Source organism: Hypanus sabinus, chromosome 21 (genome assembly GCF_030144855.1).
Source record: "Hypanus sabinus isolate sHypSab1 chromosome 21, sHypSab1.hap1, whole genome shotgun sequence".
NCBI lineage: Eukaryota > Metazoa > Chordata > Chondrichthyes > Myliobatiformes > Dasyatidae > Hypanus > Hypanus sabinus.
The window spans coordinates 58,095,631-58,121,939 of NC_082726.1; the positions used below are offsets into that span (position 1 = coordinate 58,095,631).

Sequence of the window (26,309 nt, forward strand, 5' to 3'; positions counted from 1 at the left end):
AGGCCCTTCGGCCCACAATGTTGTACTGACATTTCAATCAATTCCAAGAGCAATCAAACCTTCCCCTCCTACATACCGTTACTCTCCATTTCCCTGTCTTCTTTGTGCCCATCTTGGAGTTTCTTGAACGTCCCTAATGTACCTGCCTCTACCACCACCCCTGGCAGGGAGCTCCATGCACCCACCGCTCTCAGTGAAACATAAAACCCACCTCTGACCCCCTCCTATCGGCGATGAGCAGAACCCCGATCACTGGCGCTGCGAAGCGTTACGCTATCCTTGAATTCCGTGAAGCGTCATCTCGGCTGTAAGGCAGGAAATCAGTGGGCAGCAACCTCCCCCAAACAGAAAGGAAACCACAACCAGGATAACTATTGTAGGGATGGCTGGGGGAGTTGGGGAAAATACCAAGGAGAGGTCACCCACCCCATCTCCAAACTCCCAGCGGCAGCCTAGAACAACAGATGGGGCTATGGTTTGACACCTCGCCCGAAAGGCACGCACTGCTGTGCAGGCTGCCCCCCCCCCCCCCCGAGTCAATCTGGACTCTCTGCTCAAGCCTCGGGGGGTGGGAGGTGGAGCCACAGCCTCCTCCTGGCTCGAGGCTGACTGCTTGACTCCTTCACGTTTGGAACTGTGGGGGCGGAGGAAGGATTTTGCAGGTTTCAGTGCCCAGGAAAGGCTTAATAAACATAGCCCTGTGGTGGAGTAAACGCACGAGATTCTGCAGATGCTAGAAATCTTGAACAGCGCCCAGAAAGTGCCGGAGGAACTCAGCAAGTCAGGCAACATCTTTGGAGGGGAATGAAGAGCCGACGACCCTTCATCGGGACTGGAAAGGAAGGGGGAAGAAACTGGAAGGTGGGGCTGGAGGGGGGAATACAAGCTGGCAGGTGAGAGGTGAGGGGGAAGGCAGGTCGCTGGGTGGTGAATGTTTAACGTTTCGGACCCAAACCCTTTATCAAGATAAAAGCAGGTCTTTTTTTGACTATTGGCTTAACTTACCCAGGTAATTTCTTTAGCCAGAGGGTGGTAAATCCACAGGTGGCTGTGCAGACCAAATCACTGAGTGTGTTTAAAAACATAGAACATAAGTAATAGGAGCAGGAATAGGCCATCCAGCCCATCGAGCCTGCCCCACCATTCAGTAAGATCATGAATGATCTGTCTGTAAACTCAATTCCATCTACCTGCCTTTTCTCCATAATCCTTAATTCCCTTACTAAAAACCTATCTAACTGTTTCTTAAATATATTTCGTGAAGAAGCCTCAACTGCTTCCCTGGTCAGAGAATTCCACAGATTCACCATTCTCTGGGAAAAACCGTTTCTCCTCATTTCCATCCTAAATCTTCTCCCCTGAATCTTGAGGCAGTGTCCCCTAGTTCTCTTCTCACCTACCAATGGAAACAACTTTCCTACCTCTATCTTATCTATCCCTTTCAAAATTTTGTATGTTTCTATAAGATCCCCTCTCATTCTCCTGAACTCCAGAGAGTATAGTCCCAGGCGACTCAATCGTTCCTCATAGGTTAACCCTTTCATCCCTGGAATCAACCTGTGAACCTCCTCTGCTCTGCCTCCAAAGCCAGTATATCCTTCCTCAAGTATGGAGACCAGAACTGCATGCAGTACTCCAGGTATTTAAAGTGCTGGAGGAACTCAGCAGGCCTGGCAGCATCTCTGGAGGGGAGTAACTGGTCGATGTCTCGGGCTAAGACCCTTCATCAGAACTCCATAGGTGCTGAGTTCCTCCAGCACTGTGTGCGTATTCCTGTGTCACAGAGGGTGGAAACTCTCCGGAGGAGCATGCTGAAGGTATCCACCAGGACTGGATGGGACAAGGTGCCGGGAAAGCAGAGAGCCAGGGACGGAAGTTACCACTAACATTACCGCTTGGTTAAAGTGATAATGCCAAACTGCTGCCACCTCCTTACTGGTACAATACACTGGCCCTTTCTGGAGTACTGTACTTCCTGCAGTGGTGACAGTGGGCTGAGTGTGAGTGGGTGGGCAGCAGGGAGTGAGCTTCATCCGGAGTGGAAAAGGAAGGGGCCAGAGCCAGGATAAGAAGGTGGGCAGAGGGGAGGGGAAGGTGTGCAAGCTGGTTGGGGATAGGAGGGAGTAGGTAAGGGAGAAGGTGGGTGGGTGGGGAAGAGGGAAAGATGTGAGAGACTTGAAGGGGGTTGGTGGAAGAAGTAAAGGGCTGAAGAAGAAGAAGGGGCTTTCTTCTCACACCCCCGCCCATCTGGTCTTATCTTTAACCTGCCAATTTATACTCCATCCCATTCAGGATTACTATTTCTATCTTATATGAGTGAAATTTGTTGTTTGTGACCAGCCGTACAGTGCAAAGACACAAAATGACTCATCGTTATCATTAAGTGCCGTGTCATATGACGTGGGCGATCATGGTCTATCCATGACCATGATTGTTCTTGGTTAATTTTTCTACAGAAGTGGTTTGCCATTGCCGCCTTCTGGGCAGTGTCTTTACAAGACGGGTGACCCCCCAGCCATTATCAATACTCTTCAGAGATTGTCTGCCTGGCATCAGTGGTTGCATAACCTGAACTTGTGAGCCGCACCAGTTGCTCACACGACCATCGGACACCCTCACCCACGGCTTGATGTGACCCTGATCGGGGATGGTGGGGGGGTGCCGAGCAGGTGCTACACCTTGCCCAAAGCTGACCCACAGACTAGCGGGGGGAAAGAGCGCCTTGTACCTCCTTTGGTAGAGACGCATCTCCAACCCGCCGCCCCAACAAAATGACTATAAATTACATTATAAATAGTACAATATTTCATAGACCGTTCTGAAATTGGAACTGTAATTGGAATTGGTTTATGATTGTCACATGTGCCAAGATACAGATCGGATCATTACACAGTGCATTGAGACAGAACAAGATGGAGCAATAACAATGCAGAATAAAGTATGACAACTACAGAGAAAGTGCCGTACAGGTGGACAATAAGCTACAAAATGATAACCAGGTAGATTGTGAGGTCTAGAGTCGAAGTTATCGTACCAGGGAACCATTTAACAGTCTTACACCAGCAGGGTAGAAGCTGGTCTTGAGCTGCTGGTACATGCTTTCAGGCTTTTGTATCTGCCCAATGGTCGAGTGTGACGAGAGAATGTCCGGGAGGGGGGGGGATTTTGACTGTGCGGGCTGCTTTACTGAGCTAGCAAGAAGTGTAGACAGAGACCATGGAGCGGGGGAAGTCGTTCCTGAATTGTTGAGTCTGGGCCTTCAGGCTCCTGTACCTCCTATCTGAAGATAGTAACGAGAAGAGGACATGGTGAGGGTCTTACTGATGCATGGCACTGCTTGAAGGTGGTAAAGTGTTGGGGAGGGTTGTGCCCATGATGGAGCTGGAGGAATCCACAACCCTCCGCATCCTCTTGCGACCCCACACATTGGATCAGGCCTCAGATCAACAGGATCAGACTTGACCCAAAGCACAGAGTTCTCTAGCTTCGCAAAGATCTGCTGGCACAGGGGATGGATTTTACGAATTAACACTATATCCCCAAAGACACCTGGTCCCACATCTTGTTCACAACTCTCAGCATGATGTTCTCCTTGTTGTGTTGGGAATTACTTACCAGTGTCATAAGCTGCGACCTTTTAATCCAATTTCTGTCAACACTTAAGCAAACCAAGCCTCACGCATTGGCAACATCACCTGATTAAAATAGACGAGGAAAATAAAATCTGCAGTAAGGTGACTCACAACAGCAAATGGCCAGTCCCGTTTCCCAAATGGCAGAAGACTGACACAAAATGGTGTCAAAGGTTCTGCAGGGAAATAGGTCTGATTCCTCGGCAAGAACATGCTGGCAGGAAGCGGCAGGCACAGAGACGGCAGGTGTGGAACCACACTCAAAATGCTGAGGGAACTCGGTGGGTCATAGAGTCGGAGTTCTACGGCCCTTCGGCCCATCTCTTCCATGCTAAACTGATATTCTGCCTAGTCCCATCTACCTGTACCTGGACCTTAGCCCTCCACACCCTTCCTATCCTTGCACTGCTCCAAGCTTCTCTTAAATGTTACAAATGAACCCTCATGCACCATTTCCTCTGGCAGCACTCTTGCCACCCTCTGAGTGAAGAAGTTGCCCCTCAAGTTCCCCTTAAACACTTTACCTTTCACCCTTAACCCATGACCTCTAGTTTTAGTCTCGCCCAAACTTAATGGGAAGAAAAACCTTCTTGCATTTCCCCTTTCTATACCCCTCATAATTTTGTATACCTCTATCAAATCTCCTCTCATTCCCCTGTGCTCCAGTGAATATATTCCGAACCCATTCAATTTTTCCCTGTTACTCAGGTCCTCAAGTCCCAGCAACGTCTTTGCACATTTTCTCTGCGCTCTTTCAACCTTATTGATGTCTTCTCTGTGACCCGCAGAGGAAGCCCCCTTCATCAGGCCTGGAAAATAGAGAGGAGACAGGTGAAGCAAAAGCTAGCAGGGGATAGGTGGATCTGCTACCTGCAGACTGGCCATCTCCCCCTCTGTCTTTCAGTCCAGGTGAAGAGACTCGATCCAAAACATTGTCTGTCCAGCTCCCTCTACGGATGCTGAATTCCTCCTGCAGATTGTGTGTTTCTCCAACAGCAAACCCTGCAATAGATGCACATTGGAGATAACATACATGAACATCAATTTCTCTAACTTCTGGAAATTTCTCCCAACCCTTCCTCTCTCCTTCTCTTTCCATTCCCCTCTCTGGCTCTCCTTTTACCCTTTTCTCTGTTCTGCCCCTGCCCCCCACCTCCTTCTCTTTCTCCCCTGGTCTATTGTCCTTTCCTGTCAGATTCCTTCTTCTTTCATCATTTACCTCTTCCACCTTTCACCCCCCCCCCTTCCCCACCCACCTGTGTTCCCCCTCACCTGGTCCCAACCATCACCTGCCAGTTTGTACTCTTTCCCCTCCCCACCTTCTTATTCTGGCTCCCCCCCCCCACGCCCCTCCCTTTCCATAATGAAGGACTTCAGATAAAAATATCGACTGTTTATTCCTGTCCATGGATGCTCCCTGACCTGCTGAGTTCCTCCAGCAGTTTGTGTGTGTTACTCTGAGGAACTTGTTGTGTTGACTGCGTTCTCAGGATTGTAGGACAGAACCTTGACTGGTTAAAGTGCGTTGTCCCAACACCGATGCGGGTGTTGTTCCAGGGAAAACCTAGTGAGGCCATTAGTAACCAAGAACTGCTATTATAGAGCACATGGAGACCTTTATTGCTACTGCATCTACAACTGCTTAGTCTGGGCCGGCAGCCAATTTTCAGCAATGTAAACAGACATAGAGGGACCGGTCCGACTGAACAGCTTCTCGGATTCAGACCTATTTATCTTGAGTACATCGAAACATACAGTGAAATGCCTCGTTTGTGTCAACAACCGATAAAACCTAAGGACGTGCCAAGCCCAGCTGAGAAAGGAGGGGGGTTGGCCACGGGACTGGCAACACTTCCCCCTAAAAACCCAGAGGCCTCATTCGTGGGAGACCAAGGACCTTTGATGGGCTACACCTGCGGGCAACTTGAAAGCCTGGCCCAGCACAGCCGACTCTAGTGAGCTGCTGTCGGCGGCCCGGGCCCCAGCAGGGGTGAAGTAAGGGAGTATTGTGCTGGCGGTAGCCTGCTCAGGTCCCCGCACATTCCACCACCTACTCTGCATTCCCACAACACTCAGCAGAACAACACAAAACGCGACCCGCAACAAAGCAAAACAGCCCCTTACCACCCTCCCTCCCACCCTGTCCAACCCCTCGGACAGTCTCCAAGCTTTGGCCTCTGGCATTCGATTTCCAGACTTCTGACTGACCTTCGGGCTTCAGTCTTTAGTATCAACCCTCGGATTATTGACGGTAGGACCCAAACTCCAGGTGCACCCCCTGACAGACCCTCCTGCCTCTTCAGACCTTCGTCGTCCGTCCACATCGCCGGCCTTCGAGGACAGAGCAGCAGCCTGGACTGTGAACGGGTTCGTCAGCCATCCATCCGCTGCTGTTGTGTCGATTGTTGCCTCTTTCAATATGGTGTTTACTGCACCACTTTCCACCAGACCTTTCACCTCCTTACGTAAGCAACACACACAAAACGCTGGATGAGCGCGGCGAGTCAGGCAGCATCTATGGAGGAAATAGACAGCTGACATATAGAGCCAAGGCCCCTCATCGGCACTGGAAAGGGAGAAGCCCAATCTGACAGGTGAAAGGTGAGAACGGGGGGGGGGGGAGGTAGACTGGTGGATGAGTGGGGCAAGAGAAGTGAAGGGGATTGATGTGAGAAGCTGAGAGGTGATGGTGGAAGAGACAAAGGACTGAAGAAGAGGGAATCTGATAGGGGGAAGAAAGTGGACCAGAGAATAAAGGAAACGAGGTGGCAAAGCAGAGGGAGGTGATGGGCAGGTCATAAGGGTGGGGGACGGGCCACAGGAATGGGGGGGGAAACAAAGTGGGAGGGGGAGGAATTAAAAGTAAACAGAGGGGAGAGAACACCAGAAGTTAGAGAAATCAATGTTCACACCATCAGGTTTGAGACTACCCACATGGAATATGAAGTAAAGCTACTCAACGTGGTCTCATTGTGGCAGTAGAGAGGTCCAATGGCAGACGTGGGTGTGGGGAGTGCGGAGGTGGATGGAAGGGCCACCAGAAGATTTTGGCAGCTGCTGCAGACGAAGAGAAGGTGCTTAATGAAGTAGTCCCCCACTCTGCTTCAGGTATTGGTGGTCCAAATGAATTTGGGAAGCACTAGTTGTTCAGCCAAGTAGCACTGACACAGCTGAGGGGAGGGTAACCTATGCAGTGAAGGCTCTACTGAGGGGATGAGATTCATCCAAAACATGGGCTGGTTGGGATGAACGTTCTCCTTATAGGCTCTGAATGGTGTTGTGTTCTGGTCACCTTATTATAGGAAGGATGTGGAAACTCTAGAGAGAGCACAGAGGAGATTTACCAGGATGCTGCCTGGTTAGAAAGCATGTCTTATGAGGAAAGGTTGAACTAGCGAGGGCTTTTGTCTTTGAGGCGAATGAAATTGAGAGGTGACTTTCTGGTAAGATGGTGGCACTCTTGGTCTCTGCAGCCTCTCTGGGTCCAAACAAAGGTGTGATTGTTCATCTCTTTTGTCATTTTTACAATGGCTACACACTGCTGGACATTATGAACATCAAGTACTGCAGGTCTGCCCCGCTAGTGAGATATTCGATAGCGGTGGAGCTGGACTGGTTGTGTGTGGTGTTGCAGCCCAAGGAGGGCCTGAAAGGTGAATGGTCCAACAAACGATGTAAATGATTGTCTTGGACACTTTTCTTGAGATCACAAGTCCCTCCAATCCAGTTTATTGGTGAGACCGGTGGCGGGGAAGCTGCGTGACCTCATTCGTTGCATGGACCAGGCCTTCCTGCTGAGGGTTGGCCCTTTGCAGCCGCCCGGGGAAAGAGATGCTGGAGGTGGTGTGGGAGAGAATAGAGGCTGCGCTGGATTCCGTACTGGGTTGGGGGCTGACCCCTCCCACCGGTGCTGCCCTGTGGTGTTTACTCAGTGGAAGACAGAATGGATTGCGTTGGTCTGCAGCTGCACTTGTGTAAGATGAGGAACTGCTGGGTGCTTGTTCTTGCAGAAACATGGCTCCAGGACAACGTCCCATGCACTATCAACCTTCAGCCCATGACCCTCAGGGACTTGGGGTATGTTATTTTTGCGACACTGTGTTTTTCTGCCAGTATAATTATATGTGCTGCATGTAACTGTTGGTACAGAGGTTTGCATCTTGGCCCCAGAGGAACGCTATTTTCTTTGGCTGTATTCAGATGTGTAGGTCAGCAACAATTAAACCTGAACTTGACTTGATAGAGGTGTACAAGCTGCTAAGAGGCATAGATAGAAAAGACAGCCAGAGACTGGTTTTACCCCGGGGCAAATGTGGCTAATACAAGAGGGCATAATTTTAAGGCAATTGGAGGAACATATAGTGGGGGGGGGGGGGGTCAGAAGTAGTTTATTTGCTTTAGTGTGTGGAATGTGTTACCAGGCAGGTGAAGCAGGGACATTCAAGTGGCTCTTAGATGGGTACATGAATGATAGAAAGATGGAGGAGGGAAGTTTTAGATTGATCTTAAAGTAAGTTAAATGTTCAGTACAGCTTCGCGGGCCGAAGAACCTGTGCTGGTCTGTTTCCAGTCCTGCTGAAGGGTCTCAGCCCAAAACATCAACTATACTCTTCTCTATTGAAGCTGCCTGGCCTGCTGAGTTCCTCCGGCAGTTCGTCTGCGTGTTATAGTGTTCTATGTTCTATTACACATACTCATATAGGTGATTATATTTTAAAAAGTTATCAAGTACAGGAAAATTAAACTACAAGGAAATTAACAATCCTACATCCTAATTCAACAGCATTTTAAAACGAATGTCAGCTCTGTACTTCCATCATCAAAGTCTATGCTGTGATCAAAGCTAAGATAAGGTTTAAAATGTACAAGAAGTCTGCTGCTTGGAATTATAATTAAATGCTTTTTATTTATTGCCCTTAAAAATCAGTCAGCTTCATCTTGACCAGAAATCTTTAAAATTATCATTATGGAGCTGTAATGTTGTGGAAGTTCATTGTAAAAACATAAATCCCATTGACCGCACTTGGTCAGTCACCTTGCGTTTGGTGAGATGGTTCTGCTGGCTGCACTACTGCGGGCCGTCAGCAGAGGGCAGTGAGTTCTCGCTGATTGATTGAATCCGTTTCCCTCCACCCTGCTTTAATTCACCCTGTCACATGGAAGTGGAGTGCAGAATCTGATTGCACCAGACTCAGAAACCCATGACCATGCCCCCCAATATGAAATGCCAGTATGACTGAGCCGCAAGATCTGAGGCAGGGTTTGACGATGGCGATAAGTTTCTCCGACTCCCACGCCTGACATTATTTGCCATTATCCAGTAGCTGGAATGGTGGCGCAGGTAAATAAATCTATTCTTTCTGCGGTCATAGGTTCGATACCGACCCTGCAGCACTGTCTGTGTGTGTTTCTCCCCATGAGCCCATGGATTTCTTCCCAGTTTTCCAGCTTTCTCCCTCATTTCTCTATTTAGAGATACAGCGTGGAACCGGCTCCCCGAGCTCAGCAACGCCCGATTTAACCCTAGCTTAATCACAGGGCAGTTTACAGTGACCAAGCAAAATATCAACTGGTAGGTCTTCGGACTGTGGGCGGAAACTGGAGCACCCGGAGGAAACCCACGCAGTCAAACTCCTTGCAGACGTGGCGGGAATTGAGGTACTGTAAAGCGTTGTGCTAACCACAATGCCACCCCAAAGACATACTAGCTTGTAGATAACTGACTGCTGCAAGTTGCCCCAGTACAGGCTGGAGAATGAAGAGCTGCTGGAGAGGGCAGAGAAAGGCTAGAAACAGCACCGAAGTGATGCAAGCTCTGGGTTGAAGGGCCTACACAGCTCTCCTGCTGTAACAACTTTGCTCCTCCCTAAACTTATTCTCTAGCCAACAGATTAGTGACTGCACAAATTGGCCCAATGCTATAGTGACAAGGTCTCTGGGATGTTTATTGGCTGTTGAAGACATCCTATGATAGGGAAATATACAAGGTAAATCGGTGCTCTTTGCTTTCTAGTTCCACTGGAGCCAGAGAACTTGCAGCCCCTTCCATCCCCTGAGAAGCAGTTGGCCCAGATTTTCCCTGTTGTAACATCTGAGATCAGTCTCTCTTGAGAATGTCGAGAAGATTCAGAGGCTTTTCATGGAAAGAAGTGGTTGCTTTGAGAGGAAGGGGTGGATTTGTCATCTTTGGAGTCCAGAAATATAGAGCAACAGAGCACTACAGCGCAGAAACAGGCCCTTCAGCCCATCTAGTTCATGCAGTAATATTATTCTGCTTAGTCCCGTCAATCTGCACCAGGACCATAGCCTTCCATGCCCCTCCCATCCATGTACATATCCAAACTTCTCTTCAATATTGAAACTGATCTCTCAACCATCACTCCCACTGGCAGCTCGTTCCCCACTCACACCACCCTCAGAGTGATCTTCCCCTTGTACATTTCATCTTTCATCTTTAATCCAGAACCTCTAATTCTAATCTCACCCTATTTCTGTGGAGAAAACCTGCTCGTGTTTATCCTACCTATAACACTCTCAATTTGGATTTCTCCTATCAAACCTCCTCTTGTTCTACACTGCAGGGAATAAAGTTCCGACTATTCAACCTTCCCCTGTAGCTTGGGTTCTCAAATCTTAGAAATATCCTTGTAAATTTTCTCTGACCTTTCAATCTTACTGATAGCAAACATGATATCAGAATCATGATCGACGATGAGGGAGAATGTTCTTGCTTTTCTTTCAACATACAGTAACCCTTAGCCCATTAAGAATGTACATGCTTATATGATATATATGTACAATGTCTGAAATACATCTTATGGAAATGTATGTTTGATGAACTTCAATAAAAAAAAATTACAAAAAAAGAACATACATGCTTATCAAACAAACAAGAGAAAATCTGCAAATGCTAGAAATCTGCCGAGTTCCTCCAGCATTTTGAGTTACAAACTTACCAGCCCCGTGCTCTCTCACTCCCATGTGACATTCTCTCACAGCTGACTGTCAGATTCTGCTGTCCACCTACACTGGGGGTATTTGGCCAGCACAGAGTGCCAGGGGGGAGATCACATCAGTCTACCAGGTGCTCCAGTTTCCTCCCACATTCCAAAGGCATATGGGCTAGGATTAATAAGTTGTGGGCATGCTGCCCTGGCACCAGAAGCACAGTGACGCCTTTGGGCAGCCCCCAGCACGTCCTCAGACTGTGTTGGTTGTTAATGCAAACAATGCATTTCACATGAGATCATAAGACATCGGAGCAGAGTTAGGCCATTTGGCCCATCCAGTCTGCTCTGCCTTTCAATCACGGCTGGTCCAATTTCCTGTCTTCGGCCCGTATCCCTTCATGCCCTGAACCTATCAACCGCTGACTTGATACACAAAAACTTGGCCTCCACAGGTGCCTGTGACAAAGAATTCAACAGAATTGCAAAGCTAATCTTTTAATCTTTAGTTCTGCGAGCTCTGTGTGGGTCAGAATCAAAACCGGCTCCCTGGAGCTGTGAGACTGTACTGAAGCCCCTGAGGTGATTTCAAGGGGCAAATGTCCTGCCGAAGAGTTGTACTTTTTCCCACAGATGCTGGCTGGCCTGCTGAGTTCCTGCATTTTGTGCGCGATGCTTGGGCAGATGTTGTGAGCATGTTTCCTCTCTTGGCTATTCCAGAACATGAGGTCACTGTCTAAAGAGAGGAGATGATTTCTTTTGTAAATCTTTAGGGATCTTGGTCCAGTGGAGGCTGAATCACTGTTTAAGACCGAGGTAATCAGATTCAGGTTTATTATAAGAAATAGGAGCAGAATTGGGACCCATTCTCCTGCCATCTCCCTGTAACCTTTGATATGCTTACCCATCAAGAACCTATCAAACTCCACTTTAAGTATACCCAATGATCTGCACAGACACCTCATGAAAGTGTTAACTCACAAAGTACACTGCAGATGCTGTGGTCAAAGCAACACGTACAAACAAGCTGGAGGAACTCAGCAGGACCGGCAGCATCCGTGGAAACAAGCAGTCAACATTTCGGTCCCGACGAAGGGTCTCGGCCCGAAACGTTGACTGCTCGTCTCCAGGGATGCTACCCGGCCTGCTGAGTTCCTCCAGTACGTTGTACGTGTTGCTCATGGAATTGTTTTGTGGCAGCTGTACAGTGAAAATTACCATAAGTTACAGTGACAAAACATTTTAAAAATTAATGCAAGACAGCAAAGTAACAAGGTAGTGTTCAGGACTGTTCAGAAATCTGATGGCAGAGGGAAAGAAGCTGTTCCTAAAACAATGAGTGTGTGTCTCAGGTTCCTGTACCTCCTCCCTGATGGTGGTAATGAGAAGAGGGAACGGCCTGGGTGATGGGCGTCCTTAGTGATTGGTGTCACCTTCTTGAGGCGTTGCCTTTTGAAGATTTTGTCAGTGCTGGGGAGACTAGTGCCGATGATGGAGCTGGTTGAGTTTTCAACCCTCTGCAGCTTTTCCAATCCTCTGCCCCCAGACCAGATGATGATGCAACCGGTCAGAATGGACAAAGGTGTTGTGAGGAAAAGCTGGAGTTGGACCATAAGACTGAGGAGCAGCTTTAGGCCATTTGACCTATCGTGTCTGCTCTGCCATTCAATCATGGCTGATCCTTTCCTCCTCTCCTCAGCCCCACTCCCCAGCTTTCTCCCCATAACCTTTGATGCCGCGTCCATCTGAGCTGAGGGAGACGATCACGTGAGCCGTGAATGGTGAGGTTCAAAGGGCTCATAGTTATTATAGCCAATCCCCACCCACCTTCAAATGATGTACCCAGTGAAAGGTTCCTATGGAAACGGGTAGTGACCGTGAGGAATGCCAGCAGCTGACAGTCTCTGTGTTTCTTTCTCCTCTGCAGTTCGAGATCAGGCAGCTGAGGGCTCACCTTGCCCAGCAGGACCTGGACCTGGCGGCCGAGAGGGAGGCCGCCATGCAGATGCACCACGTCTGGAACAAGCAGACCAACAAGTTTCAAGTGGTGGACGGGTCAAACGCAGGAGGGTCCGACGACGATGGTCCCGAGAGTGTCATTGGCCCACACCAGCCACCAAGTAAGGAACCCCTTCAAGTTGTATTGCTAAGAGGGAGCTTGACAATACCAGAGAATGTAGAATATTACACAACAGTACAGGCCCTTCAGCCCACAGTGCTGTGCCGACCTTTTAATCTCCTCCAAGTTTAATCTAACCCTTCCTCCCACAAAGCACTCCAGTTGTCTTTCATCCATGTGACCTTCCGAGAGCCTTTTAAATGCCCCTAGTGTATCTGCCTCTCCCACCATCCAATGCAGGGCTTTCCATGCACCTGTCACCCTCTGTCTAAACAACCTAACTCTGCTACCCCTCCCCATACTTTTCTCTAAACACCTTAAAGTTATGCCCCCTCATGTTAGACATTTGCACCCTGGGAAGGAGTCGCTGGCTGTCCACTCTAACTTTGCCTCCTACCATCTTGTACACCTCTAACAAGGAGGGTGGATTGTGAAAGGAAATGGCACTCTCATGTTCAGGAGACTGCACAGATTTTGTCTCCCAGATTTCAAAATACACTCCATGACCATGTTATTAGGTACACCTGTATGCCCAGTCATTAATGCAAATATCTAATTAGCCAATCATTTTATAAACTCAGTTTATAAAAAGCATGCAGGCATGGTCCAGAGGTTCAGTTGTCCAGACCAAACACCAAAATGGGGAAGAAATGTGATCTAAATGACTTTGACTGTGAAATGATTGTTGGAGAGTAAAGAGCTGCTAGAGAGAGCAGAGAAAGACTAGATGGGTGGTTTGAGTATCTCAGAAACTGCTGATCTCCTGGGATTTTCACACACATCAGTCTCTAGAGTTTACAGAGAGAAAAAAACAAAACAAAAATCCAATGGGCATCAGCACTGTGGGCAAAAAAATGCCTTGTTAATGAGAGGTCAGAAGAGAATGGCCAGGCTGACAGGAAGATGACAGTAATTCAAATAACCTCATATTACAACAGTGGTGTGCAGAAGAGCATCTCTGAATGCACAACATGTCGGACCTTAAAATGGTGGATTGTCGACAGCAGCAGAGGCCACAGACTTGATTGTAAACGTCTATAAAGTGTAAATGCATAATTTTGAAAGGAAGTTTGACATCACCAGGGAAGATAAAGTAAATTAGGATTTATCATAAACACGAGAGATTCTGCAGATGCTAGAAAGCCAAAGCAACACACACAACCTGATGAGTTTCTTCGGCATTTTGTGTGTGCTGATTAGGTTTTCTCATCTGCCCTCATCTCTTGCACAAGAGAGCAAACATTTCAACAGTGGGGGATTGAGGGAAGCTGCTTCTACGGTTGAGAGGAAATGGATCAGAAGTGAACAAGATCTCTAATCCTCTGGTGTATTATTAGCCCTGCAAACCATTTCCTTTGTTTTGATTCACCTGGTTAAAAGTTCCGATCCACCAAACACGTAACACTGTAGCAACTCAGCAAGTCAGGCAGCATCCGTGGAGGGAGATAGGCGGGTCAACATTTCAGGTGGAGACAGCAGGGTGATGATTGGTATAAAGAGGTGAGGGGAAAGGGAGGAGCAAGAGCTGGTTAATGATAGGTGAGGAAGGGTGGTAGGCAGAGAGTGGAGGGAGGGTCAAGACACCAACAGAGTCTGCGAGGTGATGGGTGGAGACAACCAAGATGATGGAATCTGACAGGAGAGGAAAGTGGAGCATGGAACCGCAGGAGATGAGATGGGCAACAGATGGAGACCTTGTTGTGGGCAATGACTGCCCACTTCCCTCTATAGATGCTGCGTATTCCACTGAGTTCCTCCAGCTTTTTTGTGTGCCTCTCCAACATCTGCAGTCTCCTATGTCTTCATACCACCACACACAGCTGTTACAATCTCTCCATACAGGACTCTGCAGTGTATTTCACTGTGAGGAATACTAGCGTGCACCTCAGCACTTTAAGTGACGCAGTTGTCCAGCAATACCTGACCCATGCATCTCATACACAGAAAGCCAGCTCGTTTTGAAATGTCCCTCAATTACAGGCCAGACACTGTGCAGAGATTAACTGGAATGAGCAGCAGAGTACAGAATTGTTATAAAAAGCATTCACAAAGGGCAATTTACAGACTTTCAGAGATGGCACAGAGAGTTTTGCAGAACTAATGGCCTAAAATATGTTTCATCGTTAAAGCCTGGAAAATGGTGATGCGGCCAGCATACCTACATTGAAGTTTGAGCCTGTCCATGCATGTTCAGTAGCGCAGAGGACCTTGGACATTAATCTGATGCTAACAGGAATCCATCAGGCAGGCAGTATGGAGAATGAACAAAGCTCTTGTTACTCATGCAAACCTCTTATTTCAGGACCTTGGACAAGGAACAACTATCTACCTCACATTGTAGCATGGTGTTCCCAACCTTTTATATGCCATGGACCAATACCGTTCAGCAGGGGGTCCATGGACTCCAGTTTGGGAACCTCTGCTGTAGAAAGACATTTTTGTAGTGAGTCGTACAAGGTCACATTAATTATGAAATGTAACATAAGAAATACAGTGACCATTGAGCACAGCAAGTCCCCACAAACAGTGACAATCTGACAGAGGGATCTAGTTTACAGTCACCATAAAGTGCTCAAGCAAGTGGTAATATTATGCTTGCCTTCATTGGTCAGGCCACTGAGACTGAAAGTCAGGAAGTAGCAACTTTAATTAGACCATATTGTTCAATTCTGGTTGTCCCGTTACAGAAAAGATGTTTATGCTTTACAGGCTTGAAACGGCAACTGTTTATTCATTTCTATAGATGCTGCGTGACTTGCTGAGTTTTGTGTGTGTTGCTTTGGATTTCCAGCATCTGCAGATTTTCTCATGTTTATTACTAGGGTGTTGCCTGGATTAGAGGGAATGAACTATCAGAAGAGGTGGGACAATCTTGAGTTGTTTTCTCTGAACAGAGACCGAAGGGAGACATGAACATAGAACACTACAGCACAGTACAGGCCCTTCAACCCACAATGTCGTGCCAATCTTTTAACCTACTCTACGGTCCGTCCTACATAAGCCTCCACTTTTCTGTCATCCAAGTGCCTATCTCCAAACAGAAGAGCCCTGGCTTGCTCAACATATCCTCATAAGACATGCACTCTAATCCAGGCAGACTGAAGTGGTAATGCCACACTTGCTTTCTTCAGCCAGGGCACTGAGTATAAGAGTCTATATATAGAACTAGAGATATAGAAGACTATATAAAACTTTGTTTAGTGCACACACAGGAGTATTGTGTGTAAATACTTCTCACATTGTGGAAAGTATGTGGATGCTTTGGACAGGGCACAGAAGAGGTTTACCAGGATGTTCCTTACAGTATCGAGATGAGGTTCTAGTCTGATCATCTTGATTCTGGTGCTCCAGATCCCATGACCAACTCCTTTTCCGGATTAGTATTTTCACATGTTTCTATTAATTTTACACTGATATTGGGTGAGAGGTCAATATTGATCAGGGGTGAGGGGGGAAAATCCCCATTCTTCTTTAACTGCTACCCAATAGCCCAGCTCAATATCAGCACCTCAGACAAGGTGGCACTCCCTCAGGAGTGAGTGGAGTTCCCATCTAATTTTCTGTACTCAAGCTCTATGACATAGGTTTGAAGTTGGAACTTCCACCCAACCAAGGGGTGACCTATTCCAGTAACCTGGCCAGTCAGAAAACAAGCACAAATTACTTGCTTGTTGTAACGATGCTTTCTGTGCTGGTGTGGACAACCACATTTCTTCCACTGACGACATTTCAAGAACACTTACTCAGCTGTGTGGACTTGGACAGCTGATTGATAATCCTGGAAACCAGGCTTCACTCCCGACCTCCAGTATACTGTTCTGTGTCCTGTGTTCTTCTCCCTATGACCACTTGAGTTTAGACCATAAGACCGAGGAGCATAATTAGGCCATTTGGCCCATCAAATCTGCTCCACCATTTGATCACGTCCATTTTATTCTCCCTTCTGTTCTTCTTCCTTCTCCCTATAACCCTTGACACCCTTACTAATCAACCTTGCTTTAAATATACCCAATGACTTTGTCTCCACAGCTGTCTGTGGCAATGAATTCCACATATTCACCACTCTGTAGCTGAAGAAATTCTTCCTCATCTCTGTTCTAATGGGACATCCTTCTATTCTCAGGCTGTGCCCTTTGGTCCTAAACTCCCCATTATGGGAAACATCCTCTTGCACGTTCATTCTATGTCGGCCTTTCAACTTTGATAGGTTTCAATGTCATCCCTTCTCATTCTTCTGAGCTCTCCTGGTTACTCCAGTTTAATCCCGCATCACCAAGACATCTGGGTCAGGAGGTTAACCAGCCACTGTAAGTTGCCCCGAGTATATAGTTGAGCAGTGGAATTGGGTGGGGGAAGTTGATGAGACTGTGGGGAGATTAAGTTGTCAGGACAAACTGGGTTTGCTCTGTGATATTGGACTCAGTGGGTCAGCCTTCTATATCTAAAGGAAATATGGAAATAACATGGGGAATATCCTTTCAGAAAGGAGAAAGGTTGTATATAAATGCAAGCTTTTATTTTCTTAGAAGTTACTCAGCTCACTTAACACCACGGATTTGGTACAATAGCCTGAACACTTAGATTCTGAACATACAACAGCCAAGAACTAGTCCTTCGGCCCGTGATGTTCTACCAATGTTGCATTAGATCAATCTAACCCTTCCCTTCTACAAAACTCTCCACCTTTCTTTCATCCACGTGCCGATCCAAGTGTTTCTTAAATATCCCTAATGTATCCGCCTCTACCAACACTCTGGCAGAGCGTTCCATGCACGCACTGCTCTGTGTTTTAAAAAAAAACTACCCCTGACACTCGGATATCCCCCCCTACACTATCCAACAATCAGCTTAAAATTACACCTCCTTGTAGTGGCCATTGCTGCCCCGGGAAGAGGCCTCTGGCTCGCCACTCGGTCTATGCCTCTTATCATCTTAAATACCTCAATCAAGTCTCCGCCTGAGCTCGCTCAACCTATCCTCGCAAGGCGTGCTGTCTAATCCAGGCAGCACCCTGGTGGAAAAAAAATCTCCTCTGCACCCTCTCTAAAGCTTCCACATCCTTCCTATAATGAGGCGACCAGAAATGAACACAATACCCCAAGTGATTGTCTAACTGGAGTTTTACAGAGCTGCAACATTACCTCGCGGCTCTTGAACTCAATCCCCAGAGAAGCATCAAAGGACAGTCTTTTAAATTCATGGCATTGTCATGAATAATGCAACAGCAAGAATGCACTGAATAAAATAATTCAACCTAGTTTTCTCAAGGAAATATTTAAGATTCAAAGCGTTCACCAGCAGCGGGTTAACTGTGGTCTCCAGTCCCTGTATTTAGTCACCATTGAAAGACGAGGCTGATCTGGTGTTCAGCGGGACTGTCGTGGGAGGTTAGGTAGTGTGTGAATTATGGAAAAGGTGAATGTGAAATCTGTTCACATGGATACCCTCAGCATCCCAGCCTGTCTTGTATATCCTCCTCTGCTCCTAAAGAGTTGCCTTGGGCTAAGATGAGGCTTGTCCTTAGTACGCCTGTGTTCGCACCATACACACTTCTGACTGGAGGCAATTAGAGGGGAACCGTGGCCAGGAAAGCTTTTAAGTGTCTGTGAAACCCAGGAAGACAATTATGTTCTGTCAGGTTCGATTGCGATCTCTAGAGTGCAGCGATTGCAGGTACAGAGTGCTCAGTGGTTTGTGCTTTGAAACAAGGAGCAAGCGGTCCTCGGAAAACATGTCTCACCCGCCAACCGCGGGCTGCTTTGGGATATGATGGGAACGTTGCCAAAGCGCTGCCGGAAGCGGCCGCTACTTAGGATCCCTGTGGCTGGGTGCCTGCTGTCTTCCCTCAGTGTGACTGTAAGCACCAGAGGGAGGAATCAGCTGGTGATTCACTCTGTTCCTGCTTGAGCTGGGACACTTTCCTCTCGTAAGGACAGCAAGTATCAACAGATCAGACAGCTTCTGCAGAAAGCGTCAATGTTCAGATCGAAGGAACAACTGGCATATGATCAACAGGGCAACCACACTCACAGCCCTTCCGCCTGACACATCGATTCTATTTCTCATTCCTCAGATGCGGCCAGGCCTGCTGAGGGTTCCCAGCATCTCAGAATTTTATATTAGGTTTCGAGCATCTGCCGTTTTTTTCTAGTTTTCATTTCCTAATGATACACAGTCCACTTCACGATCTGAAGTTCCGTTCTCACCAGAATCCCACAATAGCATCAAGAACATAAGAGATTTTGCAGGTGCTGGAAATCTTAAGCAACACGCACAAAATTCTTGAGGAACTTGGCAGCTCGGGCAGTGTATCTACTTACTCACGGCCTGTTAGCCACTGGCTTTAGTGCAACAACAAAGGTCCTCCATCTCTGGCGGTGTTCAGGGTTTCCTTCATCGTGTCAGAGGCTTCCACTCAGTTTTCACCACTGTCAGGCATGTAAGTCCCAGGTGGAGACTCAGGAATACCGTCACACTCAGATGTAGAAGGATTCTTCATTGCAATTTCCGTAACAATTTTGTTTGACCGGTCAAGGTTGCTCGCCTTGAGCTGAACCCCCGAACCTGGAGAACGGGTGAACCACTCAATCTGGCCTTTACCCTTTGACCTGTTTAGCATGGGTGACCCTGCCGAGAGCCATAACGTAAAGCCCTGACTCCAGCCAACATACTGTAGCTCTCTGGGTCATTGAAGCACACAAAGCCAAGAAGGAATCTCTGGCAGCATCTATGGAGGGAAATAAACAGTTGATGCTTCATACCGAGACTGTTCACCAGGCGGGAAAGTTTTATGTTCAGTCTTTATTTCCTGAAGCATAGGAAAATGAGAGGATTTAATAGAGGTATACAAAATTATGACATTTGTAGAAAGGAAGCATATTTCAGTTTATTTTGAGGGTATACTAAAGCACCCTGCAGCTATTGAAGTACTTTTGAGAAGTCCAGTCTCTGTTGTAATGTGAGGCAACTTGCGCATAGCAAGATCCCACAAAAGACAACATGGCAATTGGATAATCAGTATCGACGTGGGACAGCACAATGGGGAGAAATCTCCTGCTCTTTGTAACAATACAAGAGATGTCCCCCATCTATCTGAGGCAGTCTGGCATTTCTCCACGATCCCCTGGGATGCGACTGGATTACCTGGAGTGAGATTGGAACCGACAGCCTTCTGGCTCGAGCGCTACGTTACAGTGCTAGCTTGGACCTCTGTGTGTGGAGCTTAATGCTGATGTGAATGCTTTCTTTGTTAACCCTTTCTTTCTTATAGATGATTGTAATTTGTCTTTTGCTTTTACTGTTGTCCTGAAATTATTGGGTACTCTCTCGTTTTAATATTTCCCAAAGAATCCTTGATGAATGTCTGCAAGGAAATGAATCTCAGATAATACTATACATGGTGACATATATACACTTGGATAATAAATTTACTTTGAGCTTTGCTGAGCTCAATTGCACTCGGTGGCTGCTTTATTAGGTACATCTTGGAACCAGTGTGGTCTTCTGCTGCTGTGGCCCGTCCACTCCAACGCTGTGCATTCAGAGATGCTTCTCTGCATGCCACTGTTGTAAGTGTCGTGCATGAAAATCCCAGGAGGTCAGCAGTTTCTGAGATACTCAAACCACCCCATCTGGCGCCAACAACCATTCCACTGTCAAAGTCACTTGGAGCACATTTCTTCCCCATTCTGATGTTTGGTCTGAACAACTACTGAACCTCTGGGCCCTGTCTACATGCTTTAACTCAAATAACCATGCATTATAGCAGCAGTGTGCGGAAGAGCATCACTGAATACACACATCGAACCTCGAAGTGGGCGGGCTACAGCAGCAGAAGACCAGGAACATGCACTCAGTGGCCACTTTATTAGGTACAGAAACACCAAGTAGCGTGGCCACTGAGTGTAAGTCAGAATATGTTCAATCCTGATTCCTCATTCATTCTACAGCAGTTCACAGGGCCCGTGAGAAATATAATGTCTCGATAAAGGTACAAAAATAAGCTTTTCAGTATGAATTACTCGTGTCAGGAAAGAGAGGGGGTGCTCCCTATTACTTCCCTGAATGTTACATTCACTTCAAAGTTCAAAGTACATTTATCATCAATGTGTACTGCGTACAGCCTGGAGATTCATCTTCTTGCACACAGTCACAAGTCAAAGATATATCCAAGATATAAAAACATATACACACACACACACACACACACACACACACACACACACACACACACACACACACACACACACACACACACACACAGCAAAGACCGTCAGACACCCAGTGTGTGAAAAAAGAACAAGCTGTGCATTGAGTGAACAAAGAGCACTCAGAATATTAACCGTAAGTGTGCCCGACCGCGAGCCCACAGCCACAGAGCCATGCCAGGTCAGTGCTGTGGTGAGTGACGGGGGTTGCTGCAGACTTCAGATCAGAGCTGAAACGAGTAAACCTTGCAGGGTAGTGAGCTGAACGCCAGTTTGTCCTTTGCCCGCGGCCTTGATGCTTTGATCAAATCACGGAAATAGTGAACAAAAGCACATGGATCCTGAACTGTACACAGCTGTGGAGCTCGTTCGACGCTGAGGCGAGCGAAGCCCATACAGTAGCCCAATGGCTGCGGGGCAGCAGCTGCTCCTGAACCTGGCAGTGTGGGGCCCACCTCCCGCCCAGCGCCAGTAGCGAGAAGAGAGGGAGCCCAATCAGACGCTGCTGGTCATCTGTTCTTTCTCTGTACTCAGCGTCAATGATTGTAACTTTGCTGAACACTTTAATCAGCGCAGAGTAATGGAGTCAACCATGGCCTCGACGCAGTGCAGCATCCACCCCTGGCGACGTCCACCCTGGCTGTAACTGCACTCTCAGGAAATCACAAAAGTGTCATATCGTTTGGTCGGTTCAAAAGAACATCCTTAAAAGGGAAATTATAGACTGCAGACTGCAGCAATCAGAAGAACTCTATGTGCCAGAGTATCGAGTAGTTTTGTGACCTGTCTGCGAAACGTTGCTGTTGGCCGCCGGTGCCATCTTGTCGGGCTTCTTGTTTCGCTGAATGCTGGGCTGATTCCTGCACTTCTGCATATTGCAATTGTTTACGTATTTATATGTATACAAAGAGGCACAATTTGTGTCTTGCTATTTGTTTTAAGTATTGACTGTAATCTCAACCTAAGGCTCGCTCGATAGGGTACAAGTAAATGAAATACTTCCCCCTGAATTGGCAACTGCTTTTATCTCTGGCCTTCAAATTATCCATCTATCATTCTTACTTCCAGTTTCCAGATGCCAACACACTCCCTCTAACTTCACCTTTCCTTCTCCCTATTCTACATGGTGTTGGATTCGAGCCTTACTGAGTTACAATCAGAGAACACTACAGCTCTGAAACAGACCCTTCGACCCATCTAGTCAATGCTAAACTATTAATCTGCCTAGACCCATTGGCCTGCTAGTGAACCATAGCCCTCCGTACCCTTCCATCTATGCACTTACCCAAAATTTTTTAAATGTTGAAGCCAAGCATGCTTCCACCATTTCCCCGGCAGCTCGTTCCATACTCACACCATCCTCCCACTCATATTCCCCTTAAACATTTCACCTTTCACCCTTAACCCATGACCTCTAGTTGTAGTCCCACTCAACCTCAGTGGAAAAAGCCTGCTTGCATTTACCCTATCTATACCACTCACAATCTCCCCTCATTCTCCTATACTCCAGGGAATAAAAGTCCTAACCTATTCCACTTTTCCCTATATCTCAGGTCCTCCAGACCCAGCAACATCCTTGTAAATTTTCTCTGCACTCTTTCCATCTTATTGACATCTTTCCTGTAGGTAGGTGACCAGAACCGCACACAACACTCCAAATTAGGCCCCACCAACATAACATCACAACTTCTCATACCTTTGCATACTCTCCCCAAAACCTCAAAGCTTTCCTGCCCACACCCCCCTCACCCCTTTCCACCCCTCATTTCAGGACACTGAGATCTTGAGCTTATTGAGGGAAAGCCATACACTGATGCTCAGGTTAGACCAGAACACACAGGAGCAGAACTAGGCCATTCAGCCCCTCGAGTCTGCTCGGTCAATGATCATGGCTGACTTATTATCCTCTCGCCCTATTCTCCCGTCTTTGAAGCTCTGAGTAACCAAGAACCTAAAGAAATTCCACCATCTCTATTCTAAAGGGAGATGCTTCTATTCTGAGGCTGTGCCCTTTGGCCCTAGACTCTCCTACTATTGGAAACATCTTCTCCACCTCCACTCTGTCTAGGCCTTTCCATATTTGATAGGTTCCGATGAGATCCTCCTCTGATCTTCTAAACTCCATTGAGTGCAGGTCCAAAGCCATCAAATGCTACTTATATGTTCACCCTTTCATACATGGAATCATTCTCATAAACTTCCTCTGGATCCTCCCTAATGACACCACATCCTTACTTGGATATGAGGCCCAAAGCTGTTCACGTTACTCTTAAGTGTGACCTTATTTAACACCAGCATTGTGTCCTTGCTCTTACATTGCAGTGCACTCAATACGAATGCGAACATTGCACTTGTCGGTGTATTGCATTGCACTATCGGTGATGACGTCAGCACATTCCAACATGTTTCAGCCAGTGGCGCGCCTTGAAAATGTTGCCAATGGTGTGATTTAGGGGACACATTAGTAGCCCACGCAGGAAGGTTTAAGTGTCAGTGAGTTGTGGATCAGATGTTGGGATTGATGTTGAGTGATCCTGATCACGAGAGGCAGATGCTGAAAGAACTGTTTACCACAATAGACTCGATGAAGGTGATCCCCAGCTCTGTTAAAGTGAGAGCCACTCAGTGTGTTTCACTTGTCACATCTTATTTTTCAGAAGCAGCCATGAGCGACGATATGAACAATTACATCAGTCAGTATTACAGTGAGCCGAGCAGTGGTGAGTCGATTAAATCACCCCCTCCGTCCAGCCCTTGCCAGCAACAGCATCACAAAGCTGTCCATATAAAGACACAGAACCCTTCTCTGCCTGGGAGAGGGAAAGGAATTGTCAACGTTTCAACTTTGAAACTCCACATCAGTTTCTTTCCATAAAATGCGTCGATGGAGCAGAGGTGCTTCTGAACAATCTGTTAGTTTTCCCAAGAACAATCTCTTATCAATAAAGATTTTAATTTGTTGACCCTACATCTCCCTACTCACTCGCTGGATCAGCAGTCCAAAACCTCAGAATCGGAATCAGGTTTATTATCGCTGACATCGTGCCTGTGATGAAGCATTCCACGGGCCTGAATGACCTCCGCCCAGTTGCACTCACTTCCATCATTAGTTATTTTGTAAATAACACTATTCTTTTGCACTTCTGGTTAGATGCTAATTGCATTTCATTGGCTTTGTATCTGTACTCGGCGCAACGACAATAAAGTTGAATCTAATATGTCATACAATGTGCAGTACAGAGCAATACAGCAAGTGTACTTTAGATTATTGTTTACTCTCAGTGGCCACTTTATTATGTACTTCCTGTACCTAATCAAATGACCTTCTTTGGCTGTCCATTGATTTTGATGATGGCTGAGGCCTGGGCAGGATTGTATGGAAGACCAGCAGTTGCCCAAGCTGCAAGTCTCTCCTCTCCACCCCACCGATGTTGTCCAATGGAAGGACATTAGGACGCATACAGCCCTGGTGTCGTCGCAGAGCAATGTGTGGTTAAGTGCCTTGCTCAAGGACACAACACGCTGCCTCAGCTGAGGCTCGAACTAGCGACCTTCAGCCCAACGCCTTAACCACTTGGCCACGTGCCACACCACTGATTATATGTTTGTGGTCTTCTGCTGTAGCCCATCCACTTCAAGGTTGGACATGTTGTGCATTCAGAGATGTTCTGCACACCACTGTTGTAAAGCGTGGTTATTTGAGTTACTGCCACTTGAACCATTCTCCCCTGACCTCTTTCATTAACAAGGTGCTTTCACCCACAGAACTGCTGCTCATTGGACTTTTTTCTTTACACACCATTCTTTGTAAACTAGAGACTGATGTGTGTGAAAACCCCAGGAGATCAGCAGTTTCTGAGATACTCAAACCACCCCATCTGGCACCAACAGTCATTCCACAGTCCAAGTCACATAGATCAGATTTCTTCCCCCATACTGATACTTGGTCTGAACAACAGCTCAGTTTCTTAACCATATCTGCATACTTTTATGCTTTGAATTGCTGGCATGTGATTGGCTGATTAGATATTTGCATTAACAAGCAGGTGTACAGGTGCACCTAATAAAGTGGCCACTGAATATATGTCTGCAACAGCAGTCAGTGCAAAATACATACTATGTAAATGTAGGATAAATTACAGTAAAAATATATATTTAACAATTAAATAAGTAATGCAAAAATAGTGAGATGGAGTTACATAGAACAGAGAAATCTACAGCACATTACAGGCCCTTCAGCCCACAATGTTGTACTACTCTAGAAACTGCCTAGAATTTCTCTACCCTCTATTTTTCTAAGCTCCATGTACCTATCTAAGAGGCTCTTAAAAGACCCAATTGTATCTGCTTCCACCGTCACTGGCAGTGCATTCCACACACCCACCACTCTCTGTGTGAAAAATTTACCCCTGACATCCCCCCTGTACCTACTGCCAAGCACCTTAAAACTTTGCCCCCCTCGTGATAGCCATTTCAGCTCTGGGAAAAAGCCTCTGGCTGTTCACGCAATCGATGCCTCTCATCATCTCGTACACCTCGATCAGGTCACGCTTCATCCTCAAGTCACCTATAATGCCATATAATGAGAGGTATTGACGGAGGTGGCGGCACATACCATCTGGTCTCCAAGGAGAAAAGGCCCAGTTCACTCAACCTATTCTCATGGGTTTATCATCCATTCAGAAATCTGATGGTGAAGGGGAAGAAGTTGTTGCTCTGGCTGTTAGTTCTGTAATTGAACAGATCTGTGACAATGAGCTGGAACGCACTGAGATTCCATTTTGTGACGATAAACCTGTTTATTTTCCTCAGAGCCGGCGGTCCCAGAGAGCGGATCCCACGTCATTACCACTGCTGCTATTGACGTCCACCTCCCCAGCACGCTTCACAACACCTCGTCCGATTTCCTGAGTGTTGAGGTGCCGGCTCAGCTCAGTTCTGTGAGTGACCCCTCCAGATCCATAGACAATGGCGCCACGCCGGCTGAGAGTGCCCTGGGCTCTTCCACGGACTGCGGCATGCCCAGGGAGAACTCCTCTGAAAGCTACCTGCTCAAAAGGCACAAAGACAATGAGGAGGCCACGGCGCCGAATGAGCCAAGCAGAGCAGTGCAGCAACTGCTCTCTACCTTATCAGAGGACAGCTGCCTCACGCAGAAAGGACTGGACCCCGTCAACTTTAAGCCACCGAGTCCGCCTGTGTCCCCTGATGCCAGCCCAGAGATGGGACACAGAGTTAACCTCTGCAACAAAAGAAACCAGGACCATCTCCATGTCTACCCAACAAAGCAGGTTATCCCAATCCAAGGGAATGATCTGGCGCTGGATGAGAAGTACAGGTTCCTGGAATCTACAGAGCCGACAGCAAACAGACTGCCAGAGTCATAGTTCTTACCCTGCCCGGA

General features: G+C 47.1%; 1 protein-coding gene across 1 annotated transcript in view; it reads left to right on the forward strand.

The window, feature by feature from the left end:
• The window catches only part of tmem266 (transmembrane protein 266), a 74,172-nt gene extending 47,880 nt beyond the window's left edge, over window positions 1-26,292 (forward strand). The window contains exons 8-11 of the mRNA XM_059946107.1: window positions 12,507-12,716; window positions 23,374-23,386; window positions 23,566-23,625; window positions 25,718-26,292. Coding sequence (XP_059802090.1) covers window positions 12,507-12,716; window positions 23,374-23,386; window positions 23,566-23,625; window positions 25,718-26,292 — 858 coding nt within the window. The remainder of the gene's footprint in view (window positions 1-12,506; window positions 12,717-23,373; window positions 23,387-23,565; window positions 23,626-25,717) is intronic.
• Window positions 26,293-26,309: the final 17 nt, after the last annotated feature.